The following is a 25,305-nucleotide window of genomic DNA, read 5'->3' on the forward strand; positions in this document are numbered from 1 at the left end:
CCCCACACGCCCTCGGCCCTGAAATCCCACCAAACCCAGCGGCCGCCCCGGGGCAGGGGGTTCCAGCCTCCACCCCTGCACCCCACGGCCGCCCACAGCTCTTCCAACATCTCCTTTGCGCTCTCCCCAGCCCCAAAACAGCCGGAGGGCAGCGGTGGGGGCTTAGGGAAGAGAAGCGGGCTCCCAGGGAGCCCCCCTGAGCCCCCTTGTGCGTGCCTGCAGGCTGTGGGGGTGCAGCCCCTCCGTGCTGCTGCCGGCGGGCTCGGCCCCTGCGGGTCCCCAAAATCAGGCACATCCCCCACCTCCGCGTTCAGCCGTCAGCTCTGCTCCTCCACCACCCCGGTGCGCTGCCCGCCGGGTCCTGAGGAGTGACCCCAGTGTTTTTTGGGGGGGCATCACACCCCGTGGTGGCTGCGTTGTCCCCCCCATGGTGTGGGAGCTGCAGCGGCAGCCTGTAGACACCCGAGCTGCTGAAGGTCTCCTGGATGTTGTTAAATGCTGGCAGCGTCCAGCGACCGCCGCCGCCGTGCGTGTGCGCAACGGGGCCCCGGGGACACCGAGCAGAGCGTGGGTGCTGCCAGCCTGGGTGTGCCGAGGGGAGGAGGGGGCTCCCTTTGCCAAAAACAAAAAGCTGAACCCATCCTAAAAATTTAGGAAGGAAAAAAAGACGCTGCTGGATCCATGGCACTACCAGCACAATGAACACAAGCTGCTGAGAACCTGCGTCCGTTCTGCTTTTAATTTCTTCAATCCCCCTAATTGCATTTAGTCCTGACTAGGGGGATGTGGGGACGCTGCCGAGGGGCAGAGGGCAGCCAGCCCGGCCCTCCTGACCCTCACCCGCACTTCCCTCTTGGGACACCAGCCCTGTCTCAGCACGTTTAACCCCCGTCAGGCTGCATGTCGTGACCTGAAACCCCAAACTGCTCCCAGAGAGTTTCAGGCACCATCCCAGCAGCCCCAAAATGCTTCTCTCCGTGGCGGTGACCGGCCGGTGGCTCTCAGCAGCTCCGTGCGCTTTCTAGCACGGAGGAGGCTGCAAATTACAAATTTAGGAGGGGCTCATACACACGGGAAGTCCTGCAGTGAGGACTCTGGTTCCGCAGAGGCATTAACAGGTCCCGACAACTCATCCCATCATCGCTCTGTTTATTGATGCCACTGTCCAACATGAGATCCGACACCGCCTTCGCCTGGCGCGCGCCGGGGAGCTGGCGGCACGGCTCCGGCCACAGCCCGGCCCGTCGGGTGCATCTCACCCAGCCGCAGCCCGACGACGGGAGCCGCGACCGGGACCGGGGAGAACCGAGCGGCTGGAGCAGGGAGCTCAAACCAACAGCAAGGAGGGTGCCCCGTGTCTCACCCACCGCCACGACGGCCGCGGCTGTAGGGTGAGGGACCCCGGCAGCGGGTGCTGGGAGCCGGGAGGTTTCCCGTAGGCAGCCCCGAGCTGGATGGGGCTTTTCTCAGAGCCAGCCCAGGACTCGCTCCTCCGTCCGGGGCGGGAGTCCCGCTGCTCCTGCTGCTGGGGAACGCGCGGTTGATGCCACCGGCGAGGGCAGCCCGCTCGCCGCGGCGCGTTTCGGAGCGAGCGCAAGAGCAGCGGAGACACGGTCGAGGTCTTGCGCGCGGGCGCGGCGTGACCTCGCGGGCAGGACCCACCGTCGACAAACCGCTCCCGCGTCTCGCGCCGGCCGGCGATGCCTTCGGTGCAGCTCTCGTGGCGGCGGGAGGGCCGGGCGCCCCGGGGTCGCCGCTCGCCGGAAAGGCGTCTGCCGCTGCGGAAGGATTAAGCGCTAGAAATGAGTGTTTGGAGGAGCCTTGCTGATGGGGTCCTACCAGAAAAAGGTTCTTTTTTACTAGTATTTTATTCTATTGTATAATTCATGAGTGCATCACAGCCCCGAGCGCCGGGCAGGCACCTATCAGCACTTCAACTCTAGACACACGGAGAACTTCCTCGTCATCTGGATCTATTTATTACTCACCTCCCCCTGGCCGGGAGCTCCTTGTCACCTCACGCTGCCGAGCGGCTGTCGCGTCCAGCCCGGAAAGCTGGGACAAGGCAGCACCTCTGCAGAGCTCCTGGACAAAAGTGACTGTGCCAGAATCAGCCTACAGAGCATTTTTAAAAAAAAAAAAAAAAAAAAAAAAAAATCTTGGCGATCCTAAGTTTGCTTATCAAATAAAAAGTTCCTCCACATTTATTAAAAAAAAACAACAGTAGATTTAAAAAGCAGTTAAGAGTCCTACTCCGGCAAAACACCCTGTACAGGTTTCTTTTGTTGTTGGTTTGTTTGCTTTTTTTTTCTGACGGTGAGGATTCCCCCTAAATCAGCTGCTTCTGTTAATTTTATTTATATATAATCTTTTAATTTTGCCGCGCGTTGCTTGCTTTAATTAATTAATTTATTTCCAATCAGCCTAGCCGTCTCCACCAGACCAGCGGCGCTACCACACAAAGCTTCCTTGATGTCCATGCCCTGAGCCGGGGGGGGGTGGGGTGGAGGGGGGGTGGTGGGATATGGAGGGAGGGTGGGAGAGATGAGGGGAGGAGGAGGAGGAGGGCTGGAGGGAAGGATGGAGGGAGGGAGAGGAAGCCGTCGGCAGCCCCTCACTCTCCCATGTGCGTCCTCAGGTGGTACTTGAGGGACTGCTTGTAGCGGAAGCACTTGGTGCACTCGGTGCAGGGGTAGGGCCGCTCGCCGGTGTGTGCCCGCTGGTGCTCCAGGAGGTGGTGCTTCTGGGTGAAGTTCTTGCCGCACTCGGTGCAGTGGTAGGGCCGCTCGCCCGTGTGGATGCGCTGGTGCTCCAGGAGGTGGTGCTTGCGGATGAAACCCTTCCCGCAGACGGCGCAGGCGTGCGGGCGCTCCCGGGTGTGGATGCGGTAGTGGTTGGTGAGCTTGGACTTCTCGCTGAAGGTCTTCTCGCACTGGCTGCACTGGTAGGGCCGCTCGCCGGTGTGAGTCCGCTGGTGCCGCAGGAGGTGGGAGGGCCGGGTGAAGTTCTTCCCGCACTGGGGGCAGAGGAAGGCCATCTCGCTCTTCCCGGCGTGGATCCTCTGGTGCATGATGAGGCTGATCTGCAAGCGGAAGCTCCTCCGGCACTCGCCGCAGGTGAAGGGCCGCTCCCCGACGTGGGTGATCTGGTGTTTGCTGAGGCTCGACTTGTGGCTGAAGCTGCTCTCGCACTCGGAGCACTTGTAGGGCTTCCCCGGAGGCGGGGGCCGCGGCTGGGGCTTCAGGCCGTGCTCGGGGCGCCGGGGGACCCCCACGCCGCGGCGCGTGTGGCTGCGCTGGTGCAGCAGGAACTGCTGCTTGTTGCGAAAGCTGAGGTCGCAGTCGTGGCACTCGTAGGGCCCTTCCTTGAGGTGGTTGCGCTGGTGGATCATGAAGTTGATCTTGAGCATGAAGCTCTTCCCGCACTCGGGGCAGATGTAGGGTCTCTCCCTCGTCCGGTTCCGCTGCTGGGCGATGGCCGGCTTCATCTCCCCGGAGTCCCTCTCGCAGGCGGGGGGTTTCCCCACGCGGGCGGCCGCCAGGCTCCTGGGCTGCGTTTTGGAGCTGCACTGCGCCTCACAGCCCAGCCCGGCCTCGTGGCTGGGGAACGCCGGCGGCTCGGTCCTGCCCGAGAACATGGCGCACGGCTCCAGGGTGTCGGGGTCGTCCTCCTCCTCCTCCTCCTCCGTCTTGATGACGATCCCGTCCTCTGAGGGGGAAAACCAGGAGAGCGTTAGGGTCACCGGGTGGGACAGGGCGGCCTTTTACGCACCTGGGGGTCGCGACAGAAACATCTGCGTGGGCTTCTGCAGCTCTTCGCACCCGCCTGCCTGCCCTGCCCAACCACCCCGGGACAGGGACCGTCCTCTCCCGGCAGCAAGGCGAGCCTGCACACCCCCCGACACGGCGGACGGACAAACCGCCTCCCAGCCAGGCTCCTTGGACGGGTGCGGCGAGACCCGCCTGTCAAAAGGTTCTGCAATTTCACGACGCTACGAGATGGGGGGGATGGAAGCGCAGTGGATGCGCGAGGCCTCGGGCGGCCGTGGGATTTCAGCACAGCTCCATCTGCTGCCGTTTCGCTGGGCTACAACCACGCTCCCCACGGCACCGCTCGACGGAAGCACAGCACGGGGCCGCCGGCCTCCAGCTCCCCGTTCCCAGCCCGGGACCATCCTGTTCCTTCAGCCCAGCCACAACGGGACACAGGGAGAGACCCCCCCTCCTTCCCAGACGCAAAGAGCGGTGGGACGGATGGTCGCATGCTGGGCTCCCCCCTCGTCACCGCCGCTGGAGGCGACCTGGTGGTTATGTTTGGTGAGACCAGCCCTATCGAGGTCGTGAGGACACGCAGCCAGCGCGCCCCGAGGAAAAGTCCACGGTGGATCCCTCGCACGTCACCCTGTGCTGGACTTTGCGCCAGGCCTATGTACTTTTCTAGGAAGAGCAGCCACGCTTTCCCAAGAAGAACCAGCGGATGGGAGCGGGAGGTATCAAAGCTGTGGCCATCTCCCCTCTGTCAGAGGGCTCAGTGGGGAAAACCCACGTTCCCAGGTGCTCCTCCCCACCTTCTCGCAGCAAGGAGTTTCCCCAAGGCGGCCCCAGGGGTTATCGGTCCTCAAGCCTTGGCTGCCAGCACCCCGGTCAGAGCGTTGCCGCAGCTCCCGCTCAGCCCCACCAGCCGCGGCCCCACACATCGGCACAGGCGCTGGCTCTCGGATGAGCCTCAGCCCCAGCCCCACTGCTGGCTTGGTTGGTTTCCTTTAGAAAACCGTGAGGAGACCGCAGGATCCGTGAGACGGAGTTGAGGAGGACCTCAAGAGCCCAACTCTACCTTTCTTGGCTTGTGTTACACCATCGCAAAGCCATCAGGAAGCGGGGAACCCGCCGTTCCCAACAGCCTCCTTCCCATCTCCACGCTCAGCACATCTGTAGGACCTGGCCCGTATCTGCCACCCAACTGGCAGACTTCTACACACGAAGCACCCGGTGCCATCTTCTCATCTCTCCGCTAAATAACCTCACCCTTCTCCTTCCCTCCCAGCCGCTCGCACGCCACAGACCTCCAGCCACCCTCCTCCCCATTCTCCGGTCCTGCCCCGAGCGACCCCCACGCCGGCCGGTGTGCAGGACCCCACACGTTCCTCCAGCAGCCTCCGGCGCGTGAGCCACCGAGTGGTTTACACCATCCCTCCTCGCGACTAACACCAGGGCAGGAGAGCTCAACCGACGTCCTGCCCTCTGCAACGGTGGGATTTTGGCAGCGGGGGCTCCCCGGGGCTCTCACAAAATGCTGCCTGAGGCACGTCCTCCCTTGGTCTCCGTGTGGAACGAGATTTTTTCCCACCCACAGAGGACCGAGCTGCCGCTCGCTCCACTCTGGAGTGGGTCAGGTGCCCTCAGAGCCCACGCTCTGATGTCCACTGCGCTGGCACTGCCTCCTCCTCCCGGCCTGAGCTCTGACCGTAGCTGCTCTTGAGGCTGTTGCAGCCAGAAACTTTCCTTCTGGTGCTGGTTCGGGGGGGGATTTAACTCTTTTCTTTCATCCAACCCATTTCCCACCTTTGCCTGGCCCACCACAGCCCCTCCTGGGCCTCCTGTCCCCCCCCGCCATGCCTCACGCCGCGGAGCTGTGCGCTGAGCGTCTCACCTGTGCAGCTCCCGTGGTGCACGATGACTCTCTGGATCTCATTGAAGTCAGCTACGTATTCGGACGAGTCACCCAGGCTGGTTCCCGGGAGGTCCCTCGGAGGGGAGACGGAGCCGTAGGGGCTCTCGCAGGCTGCCTCCTCGTCCGGACTCTGGAAGCTCCCCTCCGACTGCCCCGACATCCCATGCAGCTCGGGGTTTTCGGGGCTGTCTTCAGGAAGGAGCTCCTCCGTTTTGATCACAACCCTTATACCAGCTGCAGCAAAAAGAGAGATTCCCACTCGCCATCACTCCCGGGAGCCGGGACGAAGGAACTGCTCTGGACAACCCCCGCGGGCCGGCTCTGACCGCCGATCCCGCGGAGAGGTTTCATTTGCTTGGCCACTTCTGCTCTCCCTTCACCCTCTGCCCGTCACCCACCCCTGCCATGCTCCTGCCTCTCGCCCAGGACCCTCCGCGGGCACAGGGGACTCAGCGCCTGCAGCTCAGCACCCCTTGGCCACCCCACATCCCCCCAGCAGCAGCTGATTTTTCTCCTCCCGTCAGCCTCGACTGAACTTCAAGATCCTCGCAACCAAAAGCACGGGCGGGAGGTCAGAGTGACGAGCAGCTCCGGGGCCAGAGACCAGCAGCGGAGCTGACACCCTCTCTTCTAGGACACCTCCTTACCAGCCCCCCTCATCTCAGAGCAGGACTCGCTCCGGGACTCGGGGTTCCTGGTGCTCCCAGCCCAGCCCTGCACCCCGGGTCTCTGCGCACAGGATGGGGGGCTCCAAGGATAAACCCAGACACCATCCACACAACCAGAGAGGGTGGGGAGGATTTTTTAGGCGGATGGGTTTTCCCAGTGGGACCTGACTCTTTCTTGCCGAGCACACCGGCTCCCCGAGTACTTGGTTGGGTTGCAGATGCTTCCCTTGACGACGGCTGCTAGTGCCCAACTCTCCGGGCTCCACCTGCCCTGGTTTATATCTTGAGCTGTACCTGGACATCAAACCTCTAATCATCCAAACTTTCCCCACTCGTACGCACGGCTCCTCCCGATAACCTCAGGCACAGCGCTCAGCAACACTCGTTTTAGTCTTGGGGTGAGCAGCTCCTCCGAGCGTAACCTACGGCTCCCCTTGCGCTAAGCTGCCGTCTCACCTGCGGTGGCATCGGTAATGATCTCGCTCTCCTCTAAGTCCTGCTCGTTCCTGACCCGCGATTCCTCTCCTTGCTCGATCTGAGACAAAACACCGGGTTTGGAAATTGCATAGTCTGTTGAGAGACAGAAAGATGGAGAGAGGGATTACTGCACAGGGAATCCTAACATCGGCTTCCACCTCTCCCCAGCGCCCGGGGGGACGTGTGAAGACACTCGGGAACATCCACAAAGGCTCTGCAGGCTGAAAAGCCCGGAGCTGCAGAGAGGCCGGGCTCCCCGGACAGGCAGGGGGATTCACGGGGGCAGGAGCTGAGGTGCCACACACGGAGGAACTACCTTCAAGAAGCAGCCCGACTTGTGTGTTTTTCTGGTGGGGTTTTAGAACTTCTCAGGCAAATTCCTGGCTCTTCTGAAGCCAAAAGCATTTCACCTCTGGCCCCAGCAGAGCTGCGATCTCTCCTGCAGCTTCAGCAGGAAATGCCCCAAAGGAGCACAGCTAAAACCACAGTAGACAATTTTTCCGTCTGCAAAAGTTTACTCTAAAGGGGCGCGTGGGCTGGTGCCCGCTGCAGACCCAAAGGATGAAGGGAAACCCTTCCAACAGCCACGGGGAAGGTGCTGGTTTTTCACTGAGTAACTCTGGCTGGAAGGGGCTTTGGGAGGTCTCCAGCCCTCCCGCCCACCGGCAGTCCCCACCCAGGCAGGACAGCACCGTGCTCCGTGCCGGGAACGAATCCGGCGCTGCCAGAGGGACGCCCTTACCCAGACTGGGAACATCCTCCTGGTTTTTGAAAAAAATCTCCTTTTAAAATGGGACATTTGGGTCCCAAGGGATCTCCAAGAAGGAGTCAGAAGGTGCTCAAGCCTGTGGGCAGCGAGGAGCGGCGAGGACACCCCGTACTTACCCAGGGAGATCAGCGACTCATAGTTCCCCTTCATCACGTTCTTGTACAGCTCCTTCTGCCACTCCTCCAGCTTCTCCCATTCCTTGTCGTTGAAATAAACAGACACGTCGTCAAACGTCACTGGCACCTGCAATCGCAAGCAGCACACGGGTTCACACGGCCGCCTCGCTCCCCGGGAGCCCAGCGCCTTATCTCCGGCCGGCGGCGCAAGCGGCTCGCTCCCACTCGGACACGACCAGGCTTCAGCTACTTCACAGCCATCATCAAGTTGTTGTTTTTTTTTTTTTTAATATTTACAACAACCCCCGAACAAGTATTTCTATGAGATTAAAGGTCTCAGCCGAACGGCCGGTCCCTGATGATGAACCCAGACCGTGATTTCCCCAAACGACACCGACCTCCTCCCCTCGGTCCCCACACCGGCAGGGACGACTCCGCAGAGGTGACTGGGCTTGCGCCCGCCTGGAGGGAGCGTAAAGGAGATAAAAATCGTGCGCTAGGGCTGGACTTCATCTCTATTGATGAGCTGACGTAAAACCCCAGATTCAATTACCCCAGAACTCAAGGGAAAACTCTACCCGGGCCTGAAGGGCTCCCAGTTATCGTTAGTTATTGTGTGCAAATTGGCTGGGAGCAGAGTGCGGCTTTCAAGCCTGCTTGCCGAGGAATAATTTCTAAGGATAAACTCGGGATGTGCAAGCTGTGCTGACTTTGAAGGGAGCTCTTTGGAGGGAAGAGTCTGCTCCCCGACTGCTCTGGCGGGGTGTCGGGGTCTGAACCCCGCTTTTCCAGACCCCCTTCGCTCTCTCCAGCGATATTCACTTTGCCATGTCCCACGCGGGTCCCATCTGCAAACTTTCTTTTAGCAAGAGGGTCATGAAATATTGAGGGTGGGCTCTTTCTGAAGCTCGGCTAAGCCCAACTGCGAGCACGGGGAGCTCGTCCGCCTTCCCCCAAATCCCGGCGGTTCCCCCTTCCCCGCAGCAGCAGCTCCCGCTTGCTCCTTTCCCGGTCCGGGAGACCCCCCGCCGCAGCGCCAACGTGGTAAAAGAAATGGTGGTTCAAAAGAAAAAAAAAAAAAAAAAAAAAAAAAGAACCACCAAATCTGCAGAGCTTCTCTCAAATGGTGGGTTAAAAAAAAACAACAACAAAAAAAAACCCAAAACAAAACAAAAAAAAAGAAAGAGTGAATCTCTGCCCGGCTGCGCACCGCAGTGAAGCAGAACTGAAACCTCTGGCCTGAGCGTGGGGGGACATTGCCCTCGGGTCCACCTCCCCGAGACGCCGGGAGGCTGAGCGGGACAACTCCGCCACTGGCCCGCGCCAGGGCTGTCCCCGTTCGCCCCCCGGCGCCCCCCGCCTTGTCCTGCCCCCCACGAGCGTTTTGGGGGAGCATTTTGGGCGCAGCATCCCCCCGGGGGGATCCCGCACCCCAGGACACCGTTACCTTGGGGACTTCCCCCTTCCTGCCCGGGGGCAGCCGCAGGATCCAGAAGTTCCTGTTCTTCAGCAGGTTCTCCATGTTCTCCAGGCGCCGCTGGAGCAGCCCGTACTCCTGGATGAGGGTGCCCAGCGCCGCGCACTTGCTCTCCAGCTGGTTCCCCAGCTCCGCCGCCGTCTTCTCGCAGTCGATCAGCTTCTTCTCGGCCATCCCCGTCCGCCCTTCCAGGTCGAGCAGGCGGGTGGAATGAGAGTCCACCTTCCTCTCCACCGCCTGCACGGCCGTCACCACCGTCAGGGACAGCTCGGCCGTCTGCGTCTCCCGCTCCGAGGTGCGCTCGGGGCCGAGGGGCGAGGGGCAGCGCGGCGGCAGCACCGGCTCCGGCGCCTGCGGGCAGAGAGGGATGTGGGGGGTCACGGCGAGGAGCGAGGTGGGGGGGGGGCACCCCCAGGGGTGACGGGGACCCCCGGGGGGGAGTGTGTGGGGAGGGGGTGGTGGGGACATCCCCACGTCCCTGCAGGGTGCTGACCCCAGTGGGTGGCCGGGGATGGGCAGCACCCGCTAAATTGGGGGGGGGGGGGGGGGGAGGTGACAGTGTGGCAGGACAGCCGAGCCCCGTTGCCATGGGCACGGCGAGGGGACACCCCGGGGGGCTGTCAGGGCAAGGGCGCCCCGTCGCCATGGGGACGGGGCGGTGACACCCAGGAGGGTGGCGGTGGGTCTGTCACCGGGTGGTTGCGGTGGTGGCGGTGTGGGGGGGCCGCTTCCCGACCCGCAGGGCCCGGCGCGGGGCCGGGACCGGGGCAGGCCCGGCCCCCGACGGCAGCCTGAGCGCCGCCAGCCGCGGAGGCCCAGCCCCGGCCCCGGCCCCGGCCCCGGCCGCGCCGCCCCCCCGGGGCTGCCCGCACCGCCGCCGCCGAGCCCTGCCCGGCCCTTTGCACCGCGACAACCCCCCCCCCGGGGGGGCGGCCGCGGCCCTCCGCGCTGACAGCCCCCGCCGGCCTCCCGCCCCGACGGCGCGGCCCGCCCCGACGTGCGGCCCCCACGGGCGGCGGGGCCGGGCCGCCCCCCCCCCCTCCCCTCCGCGGCGGAGCGGGCGGGGCGCGGCGGGCGCCCTTACCTGAGCGGGAGCCCCCTCGGCCATGGCCCCTTTGTTCCCTGCCCGGGGCCCCGGGGGCCGCGGCCGGGAGGATCCAGCGCCCGCTCGCTCCTTCACCTCCGCCCGCCGCCGGGCATCGGGCTGGGCCCGGGGCGGCGCGGCGCGGCGGGGCGGCGGCGGGGGCGGGGGCGGCGGGGCGGGGCGCGGCCCGACCGGGGGTGGTGGTGGTTGGGGGGGGGGGAAAGGCGGGAGGCGGGGGGGGGGGGGGGGGGGGGGAGGCGGCGTGAGACCGAGCGCGGCTCCGGGTCCCGGCTCCGCCGCTCCGCGCTCGGGCGCCCCGGCCCCGCCGCTGCCCCGCCGAGCCGGCAGGGGGCGGGCGGGCCGCCGGCGCCGCGCGGGCCGCGCCGGGGGGCCGCGCCGGGCGGGGCGGAGCGGGGCGCCCGCCGACACCGCAGCGCCCCCTGCCGCACCGACGGCATCACCGCCGAGCACCGTCGGGGGCCCCCCCCGCACCACCCACCCCCCCCACACCTCGCCGGGACTGCCGTTACCGGGGCGGGGGGTGACCCGGGATCGGGCCCCGGAGAAACTGGGGGGGGGGGGGGGGGGGGGCGGAGGAAGGGTTGAGCGGGGTGGGGGGGGAACTGGGAAGGGGCTTGGGGAGACTGGGGGGAACTGGGAAGGGGCTGGGGGAACTGGGGAGGACTGGGCGGACCTGGAGAGGGACTGGGGAGGTGCTGGCAGCAACTGGGAAGGGCCTGGGGGTAACTGGGGCAACCCCCGGGGTGACTGGGGGGGGCTGAGGGGGACTGGAGAGGGATTGGAGGGGCTGGGGGAACTGGGGAGGGCTGGGGGGCGCTGGAGAGGGACTGGAAGGGCCGGGGGAAGTGGGGAGGTGCGGGCAGCAACTGGGAAGGAGCTGGGAGGAACTGGGAAGGGGCTGGGGGTAACTGGGGCAGCCCCGAGGGTAACTGGGCTGACGGGCAGCTGGGGAGAACCGGGGTGAACGGGAGGAGCTGGGGGAACTGGGGAAGGGCTGGGGGCAACTGGGGAGGTGCTGGGGGTAACTGGGGGGGAACTGAGGTTAACTGGGAAGGGGCTGGGGGTAACTGGGGCAGCCCCGTGGGTTTGAGTTGCCCTCTGAGCTCAAACCACAGCGCTGGGCTGACAGGGGGGACTGGGGAGAGGCGAGGGGCCACTGGGAGGGGAACGGGGGCGGTTCCCGGGGTAGCTGGGCTGATATTGGGGGGGGGGGGGCGGGAAACCGGCAGAGGAACGGGGAAGGGCTGAAGGAAACTGGGGGGAGAGGTGAGAGGTAACTGGGAGGGCCCCCAGGGTAACCGGGGTGGCTGTGGGTAACGCGGGGCAGCGGGAGGGGTGCCAGGGGAGTGGGCTGATGGGGGGGGGGGGGGGAGCGAGCGAGAACTGGGAGAGACTGGCGGGAACTGGTGCCCCGCGGGTGACCGGGAGCGCGCGGCCTCCCCCCCCCCCCCGCCCGCCCCGTCGGGCGCCGCCATGGCGGGGGGCGGGGCTGGCGCGGGCGCCCCCTGGCGGCTCCCGCCGGCTGCCGGCCCCGCGGGCCTCTGAAATGGCGGCCGGAGGGCGGTGTCGCCATGGAAACCGCTGTTCCCACACAAACCATTCCCCCCCCCCCCCCCCCCCCGGAGCTCTCGGGCGGACCGGGGCGGGTCGGACCGACCGACCGACCGTCCGGTCCAGCCTGGTGCGTCCCGTCCGGTGCTGTCACGGTCCAGCCTGTCCCACCCCATCCATCCCGCCCCATCCCATCGGTCTCATCCAGTTCCACCCTGTCACATTCACCGTCCCATCCCCACCCCACCCCTGTCCCATCCCATCCACTCCCATCCCACCCAGTCCCACCCCTTCCCACAGCCCCAGCAGGGCCCCGTGGGTGGCAGCTGCTCCCCCCACCCCCCAAAGCCCTGACCTCGAGGACCCCCAGCCCAGGGTGACAATGGGGGGAAGTTGGTGACACTGAAGACACTGAAAGGCAGGAAACCTTTTGGTTTGCAGAAAAAGGAAGGGGACGCAGGGGATGGGGACGAGGTCGTGTCCCATCACTGCTGCCCACCAGCCCCCCCCCCATGCTTGGGCAGCCCCAGATGTGGGGGGGGGGGAGTGGTGGTGTTTGGCCGGGGTCACCCGCTCCAGCTCTGCGGGCACCCGGCCCAGTCCGGGCTGGCTGAGGAGCCCCAGCACCCTCCGGTCACAGCATGGCTGCAAAACTGGGGACCCACGGGCCACGTCCCTGCGCTGGCTCTGCCCCACGGGCAGGCAGCCCTGGCCCCGTCCCACATTCGGCCCCAAGAAGGAGGAAGGTGGAAGAGAGGACAGGGGGACAGCTGAGGTCCAGGAGCAGCCCCGCGTGCCAGAGCCAGCCTCGGGGCAGGGGGGAGCTGGGGCTGTGCCAGTGCCCCCTCCCCAATCAGCCCCAGAACCAGGGGCCCCCCGGCGAGATGAGGGGGTGACGGCAGACGGGGTGCAGCCCAAGCTGGGGGGCTGCGCTGCTGGGGAAGGGCAGGACCCTCCTGGGATACCCCGGAGCACCCGCTGCCCGCCGTCCCCACGGCTCAGCCCCGGCAGCCGTCCCCACGTCCCCTGGCGCAGCGAGACAAAACGGGGCGCTGCCCTGCGGGGGCCAGGCCTGGCACAAACAGTTTATTGGCAGCCCCGGTACAAAGAGCTTGGGTAGGTGCGAGTGAGGAAGCGGCGACGCAAACCCGGCCCGGCTCGGTGCCCCTCCGGCTCCGCCGCGATGCCACGGGGCACCGTGGGGCCAGGCCAGCGCTGAACCCACGGCCGATGGAGCCCGGGGCTCTTCTCACCCGCCGCGGTCAGTCCACGACCTCCCAGCCCCGAGGCGCGAGGCACCGGCGCTTCGCCCGGCACGGGACTGTCCCGGCTCTACCCCGCAGCAGAGCCCGGCGACTCCTGAGCCATCGCTGCAGCCCTGTTTGCGCGTGGCGCAGGCCAGCTCCCGTTTTTCCTCGCATAAAACCGAAGTCTGCTTCCAGCCGTAGCGGCAGCAGAGAAAAAGCTTAAAAAAAAAACCAACCAAAAAAACCATGAACGCCGGACGCCGAGCAGAGCAGTCCCAGAGCCGCGCCGAGCAGCCTCGTTTAACAGACCTGGCTCCCCGGATGCTCGGTCTGGCTTGTGCAGTTCACCAGTTGTGCGAGTTACCTGGAAAAAGCTAATAAATAACAGGCGGGTGCCGGGCAAGGGTGTCACGGCAGGAGAGGGGCGAGCAAGGACGAAACACAGAGGCTGGCGAGGGGACCGGGGCTGCGATCACCCACCCGACACGGGCTTCAGAATGGAAACACTGTATTGACAGACTTTACAAAAGTTATTACAAAACACAATCACGAACCAGCAGCTGACGATACACAGCGGAAGAGACACCACTTACAGCCACCTCAGGAACAACACCAATTAGCTCCGAGAAGTCAACCAATATTTACACAGACGTCTGAAAATCTCCAGTCAGTTATCTCATACATTTAAGTGTTTTAGATCAACTGTGAAATATAGTGCCACACGTTTCCTTGTAGTATTATAATAATTAATAATAACAATAATAATAATAATTAATAATAATAATAATATACTACTTCTAGAGTAACTAAAAACCAAACAGCTCTTTACAGGGGTTAGGAGAAGTTGCTTTCACTCATCTGACTTACCTGAGTGTGAGACCAAACCCAGTTAAAAAATAATAATAAAATCGCCTTCATTGACAGGAGTTCGTGTGACGGACCAGCGGCTCCGTTCCCTTGGGCCAGAGGGAAACCACAGCCCGACTGGTGCCAGTAACATCCTTCGAAAGAACAGAGACGCGTCCTCCTCGGGTGAGTTACCCGACTGCGCCTCCACATGCTGCCCTTCCCGACTGCTCCAATGTCCTCAGCCCCTTCTCCTGCCCATCCTTTCCTCCTGCACCTGCTGCTTCTCACCTCTGCTCTTTGCCGCTTTCTCCTCTCCGCTTTTTTGCCTTCGGCAAGTCCTGCCTCGTGCCCCTAACCGTGTCTCTGCCTCGCCTCTCTTCCCTTCACCCCAGCCCTGGCCTCGCAGCGCGGGGCTGCCGTTCGAGGTGCGGCAACGCAACGGGCGCGGGCGGCCGGTTGCCTGGGAATGGCACCTTCCTTCCTTCCTTCCTTCCCTCCCTCCCTCCCTCGCGCTTCCAGCCTTGCGGTGAAACGAGTGGAAAAAAGAAAGCGAAAGCTTGTCACTCCTGAATATGCACAAAGATAGGTGGGGAAACACCTGCTAAACGCGGACCCCAGAGAATCGCTCGGGATTGTTCTCTACAGGCAAAATCCAAACCTGCGTAGGGGACAACTAGTACAAGGCCTACGCCGCTATGAAGTCCCACGTAACCCCGCGGGGTCCAAGAGGTGCCTAGGCCGTCCGATCAGAGTTTTTAAGAGGAATTCCTTTGATGCTTGAACAAAGCGGGCTTTGTAGCATGACCACATGGATTAGCTGCGATACAAGTTCACCTCCCATCATGCTGCACGTCCACCTGCCAGACCGTTAGCGGAACCGCGAGCCCTTCTGCCCCGGCCTCCCCCCGCAGCGCTACTGCTTAGTTTCTTTTTTCACGCAGAAGTGGCCGGTTTGAGTCGCCGACTCCAGGTTGTGCTGCGAATCCTCCATGGGCCGGGGGTTGCGGGAGTGGATTTTCTGGTGACAATTCAGGGACTCTTTGTAGCGGAAGTGCTTCCCGCAGACGGGACACTGGTAGGGGGTCTCCCCGGTGTGGACCCGCCAGTGCTTGAGCAGGTGGTCCCGCCGGATGAAGCTCTTCCCGCACTCGGTGCACTGGTAGGGCCTCTCCCCGGTGTGGATGCGCTGATGGCGGATGGCTTTGGAGAGGTCTCGGAAGTCCTTCCCGCAGTAGGTGCACGTCAGCGGCCCGTCGCCCTTCCCCGTGTGGAGCTTCTGGTGCAAGATAAGGCTCACTTCCAGGCTGAAGCTCTCCTTGCACTGGGAGCACGTGTACGGCCTCTCCACCATGTTGTTCACCTGGTGCCTGACAAAGCCGTACTTGAAACCAGAGCTCTTCTCCCCGTCGGGGCGCTTGGACGGTTTGGAGCGGGAGGGCCCTTGGCCTTTCGTAGGAGTGGCTTTGGATTTCTGCCGGAAGCTTTCTCCGTGCTCCAGGGAAGTGCAGGCTTCCTCGCTGGCGTGCGCTTTCTGGTGGGTGGCGAAGAGCTGCTTGTCCAGGAAGCTCTCCCCACACTCGCAGCAGATGTACGGCCCCTCGTCTGCGGCCACGTCCTCAGGAGCGTCCTTCTTGGCCAAGTCCCTCCCGCGGCGAGCGGAGCGCCTCAGCCCGTTGCCCGTTGCCGTTCTCTGCTGCGGGGTCGATCCGCTCCGGCTCTTGCCGCTCGTCTTGATCTCTTCCTCCGGGCTTGAGAAAACCTCTTCCCACTTTCCTGCCAACGAGCTAGGAAGCTCAAGGCTTTCGGGACCTTCCTCATCGCACTGCTGTTCATCTGGCAGAGCAGAGACAGTCATGTCATTTCTTTGAGATAAGAACCGCCTCGTTATTTAGACCGCAATTCTCTCGGGGCAGAGGTGGTCTCTGCTTTGCACACTCAGGACAGTACCCAGCACTACGGGGTTGCAAGTCCCATCTGGGAGCTACCTAAGCAGTACTGGAACACGGACAAAGCTGAAGCGTTTTGCCTTACAATTACAGAATCGTTTAGGTTGGCAAAGACCCCTCAGCTCATCGGGTCCAACCGGTACCCGGGCACTGCCGACGGCACCACTCAACCACGTCCCTCAGCGCCGCATCCGCGCGGCTTTTAAATCCCCCCAGGGACGGCGACTCCACCGCTGCCCTGGGCAGCCTGTGCCAGTGCTTGACAGCCCTTTCCGGGAAGGAATTCCCCCTCCTATCCGATCTAAACCTCCCCTGGCACAACCTGAGGCCGTTCCATCCCGTCCTGTCCCTTGTTGCTTGGGAGAAGAGACCGACCCCCACCTCTCCCCAGGCTCCTTCCAGGGAGCTGTAGCGAGCGATCGGGTCTCCCCTCAGCCTCCTCCTCTCCAGGCTGAGCCCCCCCCCGTTCCCTCAGCCGCTCCTCACAGCACTCGTGCTCCAGACCCTTCCCCAGCTCCGTTGCCCTTCTCTGGGCGCGCTCCAGCCCCTCAAGGTCCTTCCTGGGGTGAGGGGCCCAACACTGAGCCCAGTATTGGAGGTGCGGCCTCCCCAGTGCCGCGGGCAGGGGGAGGATCGCCGGCCACGCTACTGCCGACACAAGCCAGGGTGCCGTTGGCCGCCTTGGCCGCCCTGCCGGCTCCTATCCAGCCGGCTGTCGACCAGCACCCCCAGGTCCTTCCCCGCCGCGCTGCTTCCCCGCCGCTCGGCCCCCAGCCTGCCGCGGCGCGCGGGGCTGTTGTGCCCCAGGCGCGGGACCCGGCCCTGAGCCTTGCTGAACCTCACGCGATCGGCCTCGGCCCATCGCTCCAGCCCGTCCAGATCCCGCCGCGGAGCCTGTCTGCCCTCCAGCGGGTCAGCACTCCCGCCCAGCTCCGTGTCCTCTGCAAACTCCCTGAGGGTGCACTCGATCCCCTCGTCCAGATCACTGGGAAAGACTTCCTGGGGAAGCTCAGACAGTACAATGACGAGATCTCTATATATAGCTAGACAAAGGGAAAAAGTGGGTTCCTCAGCAGGAGACGGAGCGGAGCAGGTCTTTGAGAACACGTGGTTTAGGGTAAAGGTAAGAAAAAAAATCGACGGAATGGGAATAAAACCTCTTTTCCTTCTGGGCTTGCACAGTGACTGGGGCCAAAGGATCTCCCATGGTATAAACGGTAACTCAAAGCAACCACCGAGGACCCTGGCCAAGGGAGGCTGAAAAGAGCCCAGAGGATCTGGGGATGTGGGGAAGAGGACTGAAAACCCCACAGGTTTCTGCAGAGCACGAGAAAGTAAAGCTGTGCCGAGCATTTGCGTGCCCAGAGAAGACCGCTCGGCACTCCCTACCACAGGGCTCTTCATCTGCTTGTCGCTTTGCCAGACATCTAAACGTGCGGCTTGGAAACGGGCCGCTTCGTTTGCATCAGGCTGAAATTCTGGAAAAGCATCAGCCAGAACAGTTGAGCTGCTTCCGAGAACGAGGCCGGGAAGCCAAAGGCACATCCTAGCCAGGGATGTTTCCCAAAGCAGTTCACGTGTCCCCACGCTCCGGAGCAGGGACCCCAAGCGACAAGGCAGTGACAAGGACAAGCCTTTCGCTGCGCCACAAGAACCCTCAACATTTGGCTGACAGAGAAAGCTGTGAAAAACATCACTTGACGTATTCACGGAAAAAAAAAAAACTTTTAAGAACCGTGTTGCCCACGCCATCGAAGCTTGCCTGCACTAAGCACGCTCCTGCTCCTCTCCACTTCAAGGCTGACCAAACGCGCTAGCTCGCCGAGGGACGCGACACCGTACAGGTGCTCTGCACCCCCCAGCCTGCCCACAGCTGCTTTTACAGTCTGCTGCTCGCGTGCCGCAGCTGCTTCTGCCTCGGCTGCCGCCCAGCTCCCACGCTGGCCCTTGAGGCAAGCCTGGCAGGGAGCGCGGCGAAGGCAGGATCTCCCCCTGGGCGATCCCCAGCAAGTGCCAAGAGCCTGAGCCCGCCTCTCTCTCCCTCTTGGCGAAGCTCTGTGCTTCTAACTCACATGTACTAGGGACCTCCATGCTCTCTTCTTCTTCAGAGCCCTCGTGGCTTTCAGCCAGAGTCTCTTCGTATTTACTCCACGAGCTGTCATCAGGCCCAGGAAAGGAGAACTCTGTGCACGAGAGAGAGAACGACAGAAGTTTACGCTCACACCTCCCAGCTGCTGGACAAAGGATTTCAGGAGAGATGGCTGCATCGGGTCAGAGCCAACCAGGAAAGCAAAGTCACCCCTGTCCCCACGGGCAGAGCTGGCAAAACTCAACGGCAGAGGCAAGTGGAAGAGCGTGGGCAGGCGGCGGCAGCCACGTCGCTGCTTCTCACCTCCCCACCGAGTCCTGGGAACCTTATGGCTCACCGGTGCTGGGGTCTGTAGGGGTTTCTCCTCCCTCAGAGTCATCCTGATCCTCCGCGTTGGGATCCTCTCCTTGCTCAATCCGTGACAGGAGGTCAGGCTTCGAAATGGCAGCATCTGCACGTAAAAAGAGGATCAGAGCGTTTCCTTTGCCCTCGCCGGAGAGAGACTCTCAAACCTTCGCCCACCAACCTTCCTTCGCTGCTGGGGGTGACGGGCAACGGAAAGAGAGGCTTAAGAAGATGCTCTCACACCTCTGCACCGCTCACCTGGTCTGGGCCCTGGGAACATGAGCGGACTGCAGGAGCACACTCTGCTCAGGTGAGGAGCACCTCCCAGCCTGCAGCGTGAGGAGGAGAATAAGAAAATGCATCTGTGCTTACCTCCAGGCTTCCTTCCTTCTCCTCTCTGCTAAGGTCCGCGGATCCATTACAATGGGGACTTCAGCTCGGGGACAGCACCAGGGCTGTCAGCCAGCGGCAGCAGGGGAAGTGCCCTCCCCATGCGGTTCCCTCCAGCCAGGACCGCTCCATCCTACTCGTCCGAGTCACAGGCTGCTTGCGGATTTTGGTGGGGGAAAGGGGACAATCACAATCTCTCCTAGGGCGGAGAGGGGAAAACTTCATTTCCAAACAAGTGTGAGTCCCTGGGTATTCATTTCCACCACTGCTCTGGTGGATTCGTTTGCCTTATACGAGGGCCAAACCCCTAAACCTCACTACTCAAAGGAAACCTTCAGATGAAGCACAGATACATTTTTCTAAGCTCCAGGCTCAGATCCACAGATCCCCTTCAGCGGGACTGTCAGGCTGCTGCGTCTCTAGAGAAGGACGCAGGATTGGTTTTTAAACAGCAGAATGGGGGGGACAGTATTTATCCTTCACCTTTTTCCCCTCACACACAAGGAATGCACAAGACCTCAGTTCAAAAAAAAAAAAAAAGGAAGGAAAAAAAAAGGACAAAAGGCCTGGATCACCCGGAGTTAGATGGCAAGCAAGCCTGCACACCAGCAGCCTCAGCACAGGGAGGAGACACCGGCCTCCCAAGGACTGCATCTGCGCTCCCACCCATGACACACAGACGTCAGCCAAGGCAAGGTCATGTCTCAGAACACACGTAGGTGCTTGTGAAGGCAACGAGTGCCCGGGAGGGGGGGACTGGAAGGAGCCGGGGCTGGAAGGAGCGAGCAGAGCACGTTCGTTTAGCTGTGAAGGCGCTGCCCTGAGCCGCTGGAGGGGGAAGCGGAAGGCAGAGCTTGCCTTTACCCTGGCATTACAGGAGCAGACACCGCAACAGCTTGTGCAAGAAACATTCCCTGGGCTGCGGCTGGGATCTGACAGAGCACCAAGGCAAGCAGCACACAAACCTCGCTCTCCTCCCTCACAAAAAGCTCTGCAGCTGAAGGACTGCTCGCCCACGGAAAGGGCTGGAAGGAACCTCAGAGGCAGGGCACCCCTCTGCTGCCCTAAGCGGCGAGCGGGCTGATGCACCCAGCGCAGTGGATCTGTGGACCTTTGCGTGACAAAGAAACTCCCTTCTTCCCCATCTTTACTCAGCTCGGGGGTCCTCTTGCTTCCCCTCCTCCTCACGACCCCGGGACTCGCTCGGCTCCTACCGGCCACCGGGACCGTCAGGGAGCCGCGGTCACCGCAGGGATGCTCCTGACGTCCGTCCACCGCCCAACCGAACCGGGGAGGACTCAACTAATCGCCAGGGCTGCTGCTGGAAGCCGGCATCGGGCGTTCCCACACCACCCTCCCCGATCCTGCCGGGCAGTGCGGTGCTTCCATCCGCCTGGCTCCGGGGAAAACCTGGCGCCTCAAAGGGCTCAGGGCAAACCCCAGCTCGTCTTTACCCATCGAGATGACGGCCTCGTAGTTGCCTTTCATGATATGCCTGTAAAGCTCTTTCTGCCACTCGTTCAAGCTCTTCCACTCCTCCTCAGAGAAGTTAAACGAAGCATCGTTGAACGCCACAGGGACCTGCAATCAGAAGCATTGTACGCTCAGACGTTTCATCCCTTGTTGAAGAAGACACCCGGGAACGTTTTCTCATCCAACTTCCTCCAGCGTCGCACAGGGCAGTCCCACACAGCACTGCCCACTCCCTCCCCACGCACCCGGCTCCGGCCCCGTGCATGGCTCAGGCAGCTTCCCTCCTGCCCGCAGGGACACGAAGGGGTTTTCCCCTCATCGCCCGCCTGCACCTCGCCCCCCCCGGCTCAGCCTCCTTGTGCTGCAAGTGATGCCCTGTGTGCAGTGCCCAACGCTGACTCTTTTCACGCCGCTTCTTCGGCGCGATTCTGCCCGCTCGTCACCTCCAAAGAGGCACTGGGGGCGTTACCAAACCCGCCAGGCACAGCGGGGCTGAGCCACGCAACTCAGCACGACCCAAACCCGGCTCCGGCTCCGCGGAGGAGCGCGTGACCCCACGCAGAGCGGGCGTAATGAGCGGCACATCATTAAGGCAATGGGAGACCCTGTGCCGGCGCTCCTCGCCGAGCGCTGAAGGAAAGGCACCGCCGCGGGGAAGCCGCATCCCGCTCGGCACCTGGAACAGGATGTGTGGAACAACCTCGTTTGGAAGAGGGAGCCCCAGGACACCGTTACCTTGGGGACTTCCCCCTTCGCCCCCGGGGGCAGCCGCAGGATCCAGAAGTTCCTGTTCTTCAGCAGGTTCTCCATGTTCTCCAGCCTCTTCTGGAGCTGCCCGTACTCCTGGATGAGGGTGCCGAGCGCGGTCCACTTGCTCTCCAGCTGGTTCCCGAACTCCACCGCCGTCTTCTCGCAGCCGATCAGCTTGGTTTCCGCCATCCTCATCCTCCCCTCTAGGTTCATCAGCTGGGCGGCCTGGGCGTCCACCTTCCTGTCCACGGCCTGGATCTCGGTGACAAGCGTCAGGGAGATTTCGGCGGCCGGCAGCTCGGCCTCCCCGGCCGGGCCCTGCTCGGGGGCGGGCAGGGGCTGCTCCAGGGCCAGCTCCTGGGACTCCATGTCCCACTCCAGGTCCTGCGGGGAGCACAGACGCGGCCGTGGGCTCCACCGCCCCCCGTCGGGCGGCCGCGAGGTGAACGGGACCAGGGGGGAGGGGGAGGGCGGGCCCGCATCGACGCCGAGAGCCCTCGGGCCCGGCCGCCGCCGGGGGACGGGGGCAGGCCGGGGGGCGGCGGCCGAGGGAAGGGGGAGGGGGGGGAAAGAAAGGGGGGTGAGGGCAGCGCTTACCTGAGCGGGGGCCCAGTCGGCCATGGCCCTGTGGGGCGCGGCGGGCGGCGGCGGGGGGGGGCGGCGGCGGAGCGGAGCGGGCGGCGGCAGCGGCGCCTCCTCAGCAGCGGCGGGGCAGAGCGGCCATGCCGAGGGCGCGGCGCACGCTGGGAGCGGCGGCGGCGGCGACGCCTAGCGGGCGGGCGGACCGTCCCAGCGCCAGAGCAGGGAGGGCGGGGGGAGAGCCGCCAGCGGCGCAGCCCCGCCCCTCCCGCCCCGCTGATTGGGCGGCAGTATGGCCAATCCGCGCCACTCCCCGTGGCGGCGGGCCCAATAGCTGAGGGGGAGGGGCGGGGCGGGGGCGGGGCGCCGGGCGTGCCTGGACGCGCGTACCCGCCGCCGGTCGCGGGGACGCGCGGGGCGGGGGCGGCGGGGCTAAGGCTGCACCGGGCGGGGGGGGTCAGGGCACGGCCCCGCGGCACACCGGGCCCCGCTCCTCCTCCTCCTCCTCCTCCTCCTCCTCCTCCTCCTCCTCCTCCTCCTCCTCCTCCTCCTCCTCCTCCTCCTCCTCCTCCTCCTCCTCCTCCTCCTCCTCCTCCTCCTCCTCCTCCTCCTCCTCCTCCTCTCATCCTCCCGCCGCCGCTCCGGCCCCGCTGCCCGCGCCACCGGGTCCCGGTGCGGCTCATCCTTCCAGCACCGCCATCGCTTCCCGCAGGTGAGGCCTCGCCGGGAGCGGCACCGGGGAGCGACCGCCTCTTCTCCCCTGAACGACCGGGACGGTGCCATGAAGGAGAACCGGGAGCGCCCCGTCGCCCTGGGTGAGGCACGGCGGGGGGGCTTGCCCGGCACCGGTCCCGCTGCTACCGGGCACGGCGTGTGGCTGCGGGGTCATCGCGGGACCTCGCCAGCCGCCTGTCCCCGGTGGCGGCGGGGACACACACACACACACACACACACACACGCACCGGCGCAGGCCTGCTGTGACCGGTTGATGCGGTGCCGTGCGGCGGCATCACCGGCAGCATCACCGGCCGCATCACCGGCCGTCCCTCCTCTTGTCTCCGTGACAGGTTACGCCGTCACCAAACCCGACATCCTGGCCGAGGTGGAGCGAGGGGAGGAGGCGGTGGGGCACTATGGGGAGCACCGGAGCCCCCAGCCGAGCACGGCGTCTGCCGGCCCCTCCCAGGGTGAGCGGGACACAGGGGGGACCGGGGCTGGGTGACTGGCTGAATCCCGTCGAACCGGGATTCCCGGTGAGGGGGGGGGTCACACCCCAACACGCTCCCGTCTCTGCAGGTGACTGGCTGGGGAAGGAGGTGAAGAGCGAGGAGGGGGTGTCCCCGCCACCCGGCTCCCCCCCGTCCCGCCGCGCCAGCCCCGACGACTTCCCCGTCCCGCTGCAGGAACGGGGCTGCAGCTACTGCGGCGTCTCCGAGCCGGAGCCGAATCCCGGCGCCGGTAACGGGGGGTTCGTCGTGCCGTCCCCCGCCTTCGAGAGCCGCCGTTGGCGGCCGGGCGAGCCGCCGCTCGAGTGCGGTGAGTGTGGCCGAGGCTTCGGGCAAAAGCCGGACCTGGTGCGGCACCGGCTGGCGCATGGTGGGGAGCGCGCCCACGCCTGCGGGCGCTGCGGGAGAGGCTTGGCCGAACCGGCGGGTCTGGGGGCCGCGGGAAGCCCCTGCCGCCCCACCCCCTGCACCGGCCGCTCCCCGGGGACGGCAGAGGGGGGCACGGCAGCACCCCGGAAGGAGCGGAAGGAGCTGTCGCTGACGGAGAAGGTGCGGGTGCTGGAGATGCTGGAGGGCCCCAAGGTGTCTCAGAGCGAGCTGGCCAAGCGCTTCGGGGTGTCGCAGCCCCAGATCTGCCGCATCATCAAGAACAAGGAGCGGATCCTGAGCGAGTGGCACCGCAGCGGCGACCCCGAGCGCAAGCGCAAGCGGGAGGGGAAGGACGCGGCCCTCGAGGCCGCCCTGCTGCGCTGGGTGGAAGGCGCCCGCGCCGCCGACCTGCCCGCCGGCAGCCCGCTCCTCCAGCTCAAGGCCAAACACCTCGCCGAGGCGCTGGGCCGGCCCGACCCGGAGCCCAGCGGCAGCTGGCTGGCTCGCTTCGAGGCGCGCCACAGCCTCGCCTTCAAGAAGCCGCCGGCAGAAAAAGGGGACGCGGAGCAGCCCACGGCCGAGCACTGGGCCGGCGCGGTGCTGCCCGGCCTCCTCCGCAGCTACGCGCCCTCCGAGATCTACGCCTGCGGGGAGACGGGGGTCCCCCTCCCAGCCAGCTCCCCCGGCAAGGGCGAGAGCGCCGGCGACCGGCTGACGCTCCTGCTCTGCGCCAACGCCGACGGCTCGGAGAAAACCCCACTGCGGGTGGTGGGGGAGAGCCCCCGGCCCCGCTGCCTGCGGGGAGTCAACCTGGGGCAGATGCCCTGGAGCTACCGCGCCGGCAGCCTGGCCGCCGTGACAGCCCCTCTCTTCGCCGAGTGGCTGCAGGAGTTCAACGAGGGGATGCGGCGGCAGGGGAAGAGCGTCCTCCTCCTCCTCGCCAAGCACGAGGCCCACCCCTACCTCCACCTTTCCAACGTCAGGATGGTCTTCGTCCCGCCGGCCACCGCCCAGCCCCTGGACCGCGGCATCACCAGCGACCTCAAGGGCCACTACCGGTGCCGGTTGCTGCGGTGGCTGCCGGCGGAGCGTGGCGCGGGGCAGCCCACCCTCCTGGATGCCCTGCACATGCTGGCGCAAGCCTGGGGCGACGTGCCGCCGGGGCTCATCGCCAGCTGCTTCCGTGCCGCCGGCTTCAGCCCTGACGCCGGCGCCGAGGCCCCGACCCTCACCCCGGCGCCCGGCCCGCTCAGCCAGGAGCAGCCGGAGCACTGCGCGCCGACGGACGAGGAGCCGGGGGACGAGGGGATGGCGGAGGGCGAGGAAGAGCCGGCGGCGGTGCGGCCCTGCCCCTCGGAGCAGGAGGTCTGGGGGAGCCTGGCCACGCTGCGGCGGTACCTGGAGTGCCGGGCCACCTCGCCGGAGCTCTTCCAGGCATTCTACGAGCTGGAGGACACGGTGCACATGGTGTCAGCCGGCGCCGGGAGAGCCCTCCTCGGGGACACCGCTCCCAAGCAGTGAGCGGAGCGGCCAACGTGTGTCCGGACCCCCCTGTGCCCGTGACGGGGACCGGCGCTTGTCGGGGCCATCACCGGACTGGCCCGGCCACCGTCTCCTGCGGCAGCGCCCGGCTGAGTTGTGCCGTGGGGTTTGCTGTGGGTCCGCGTGGCTTTGGGGGAGCGCCGTGCCACGGGGGGCTGCGGAGCCGCCGCGCTCTGGGTGTCACCCATGGGGGCAGCGGCGGGGACACCAACCTGCTGCCGAAACCTTCTCCCCCCGGGGGGGCTTCTGCAGCCAGCGGGAGCCATCACAGAGCTGCCCCCGGGGGGGGGGGATTTGCCCTGAGTGGGGTGGTTGTGTTTGCCGGGGGGGGTGGGGGGGGACGTGGCGTGGTGCTGGGGTGTCCCTGTGCTGGGGGCAGTGGCTCGGCGGGGGGGGGGGGGACCGAGCGCCACCTGCTGCTGTCACCACGTGGCGCCCGGAGGTTCGCAAGAGGCATTAAAAAGGCAGAATTCAGCAAAACGCAGCGCGGGTGGTGGTTGTGATATTTGAACGTCACATCCAGCGCCGCCGTGAGCTGGGCAGAGCCCCCCGGGGCTGCCGGGACCAGCGGGGTCACCCCCAAACCTCCCTTTCCCCTCCCCTCCCCCTGGCCTGGGGACACCGCGGCCGCTCCTGGGCCCCCGCAGCACCCCAACCCCACGCCGTC

The 25,305-nt window shown here is 64.9% G+C and overlaps 3 protein-coding genes across 3 annotated transcripts in view; 1 reads left to right on the forward strand and 2 right to left on the reverse strand.

The window, feature by feature from the left end:
- Positions 1-818: 818 nt before the first annotated feature.
- On the reverse strand, positions 819-17,922 carry LOC122154300. The gene is made up of 3 exons (XM_042801659.1): positions 15,967-17,922; positions 13,561-13,570; positions 819-829 (listed from the first exon to the last, which is right to left on the reverse strand). The coding sequence occupies exon 1, from the start codon at positions 17,625-17,627 to the stop codon at positions 16,521-16,523; it is 1,107 nt and encodes a 368-aa protein (XP_042657593.1). The 5' UTR covers positions 17,628-17,922; the 3' UTR covers positions 819-829; positions 13,561-13,570; positions 15,967-16,520.
- Positions 1,826-25,305, reverse strand: part of LOC104356270 — a 39,274-nt gene continuing 15,794 nt past the window's right edge. Inside the window, exons 8-20 of the mRNA XM_042802181.1 lie at positions 21,520-21,690; positions 20,908-21,306; positions 20,154-20,280; positions 18,302-18,415; positions 17,948-18,058; positions 14,847-15,762; positions 13,561-13,570; positions 10,262-10,426; positions 9,148-9,528; positions 7,701-7,827; positions 6,795-6,908; positions 5,650-5,904; positions 1,826-3,708 (exon numbers count right to left, since the gene is read on the reverse strand). Coding sequence (XP_042658115.1) covers positions 2,615-3,708; positions 5,650-5,904; positions 6,795-6,908; positions 7,701-7,827; positions 9,148-9,528; positions 10,262-10,426; positions 13,561-13,570; positions 14,847-15,762; positions 17,948-18,058; positions 18,302-18,415; positions 20,154-20,280; positions 20,908-21,306; positions 21,520-21,690 — 3,984 coding nt within the window. The 3' untranslated portion in view covers positions 1,826-2,614. The remainder of the gene's footprint in view (positions 3,709-5,649; positions 5,905-6,794; positions 6,909-7,700; positions 7,828-9,147; positions 9,529-10,261; positions 10,427-13,560; positions 13,571-14,846; positions 15,763-17,947; positions 18,059-18,301; positions 18,416-20,153; positions 20,281-20,907; positions 21,307-21,519; positions 21,691-25,305) is intronic.
- LOC116959671 (tigger transposable element-derived protein 3-like) lies at positions 12,824-24,957 on the forward strand. The gene is made up of 4 exons (XM_042801647.1): positions 12,824-14,112; positions 22,214-22,316; positions 22,569-22,688; positions 22,798-24,957. The coding sequence occupies exons 2-4, from the start codon at positions 22,283-22,285 to the stop codon at positions 24,615-24,617; spliced, it is 1,974 nt and encodes a 657-aa protein (XP_042657581.1). The 5' UTR covers positions 12,824-14,112; positions 22,214-22,282; the 3' UTR covers positions 24,618-24,957.

This window comes from Tyto alba, unplaced genomic scaffold (genome assembly GCF_018691265.1).
Source record: "Tyto alba isolate M040663 unplaced genomic scaffold, T.alba_DEE_v4.0 Super-Scaffold_38, whole genome shotgun sequence".
Taxonomy (NCBI): Eukaryota; Metazoa; Chordata; class Aves; order Strigiformes; family Tytonidae; genus Tyto; species Tyto alba.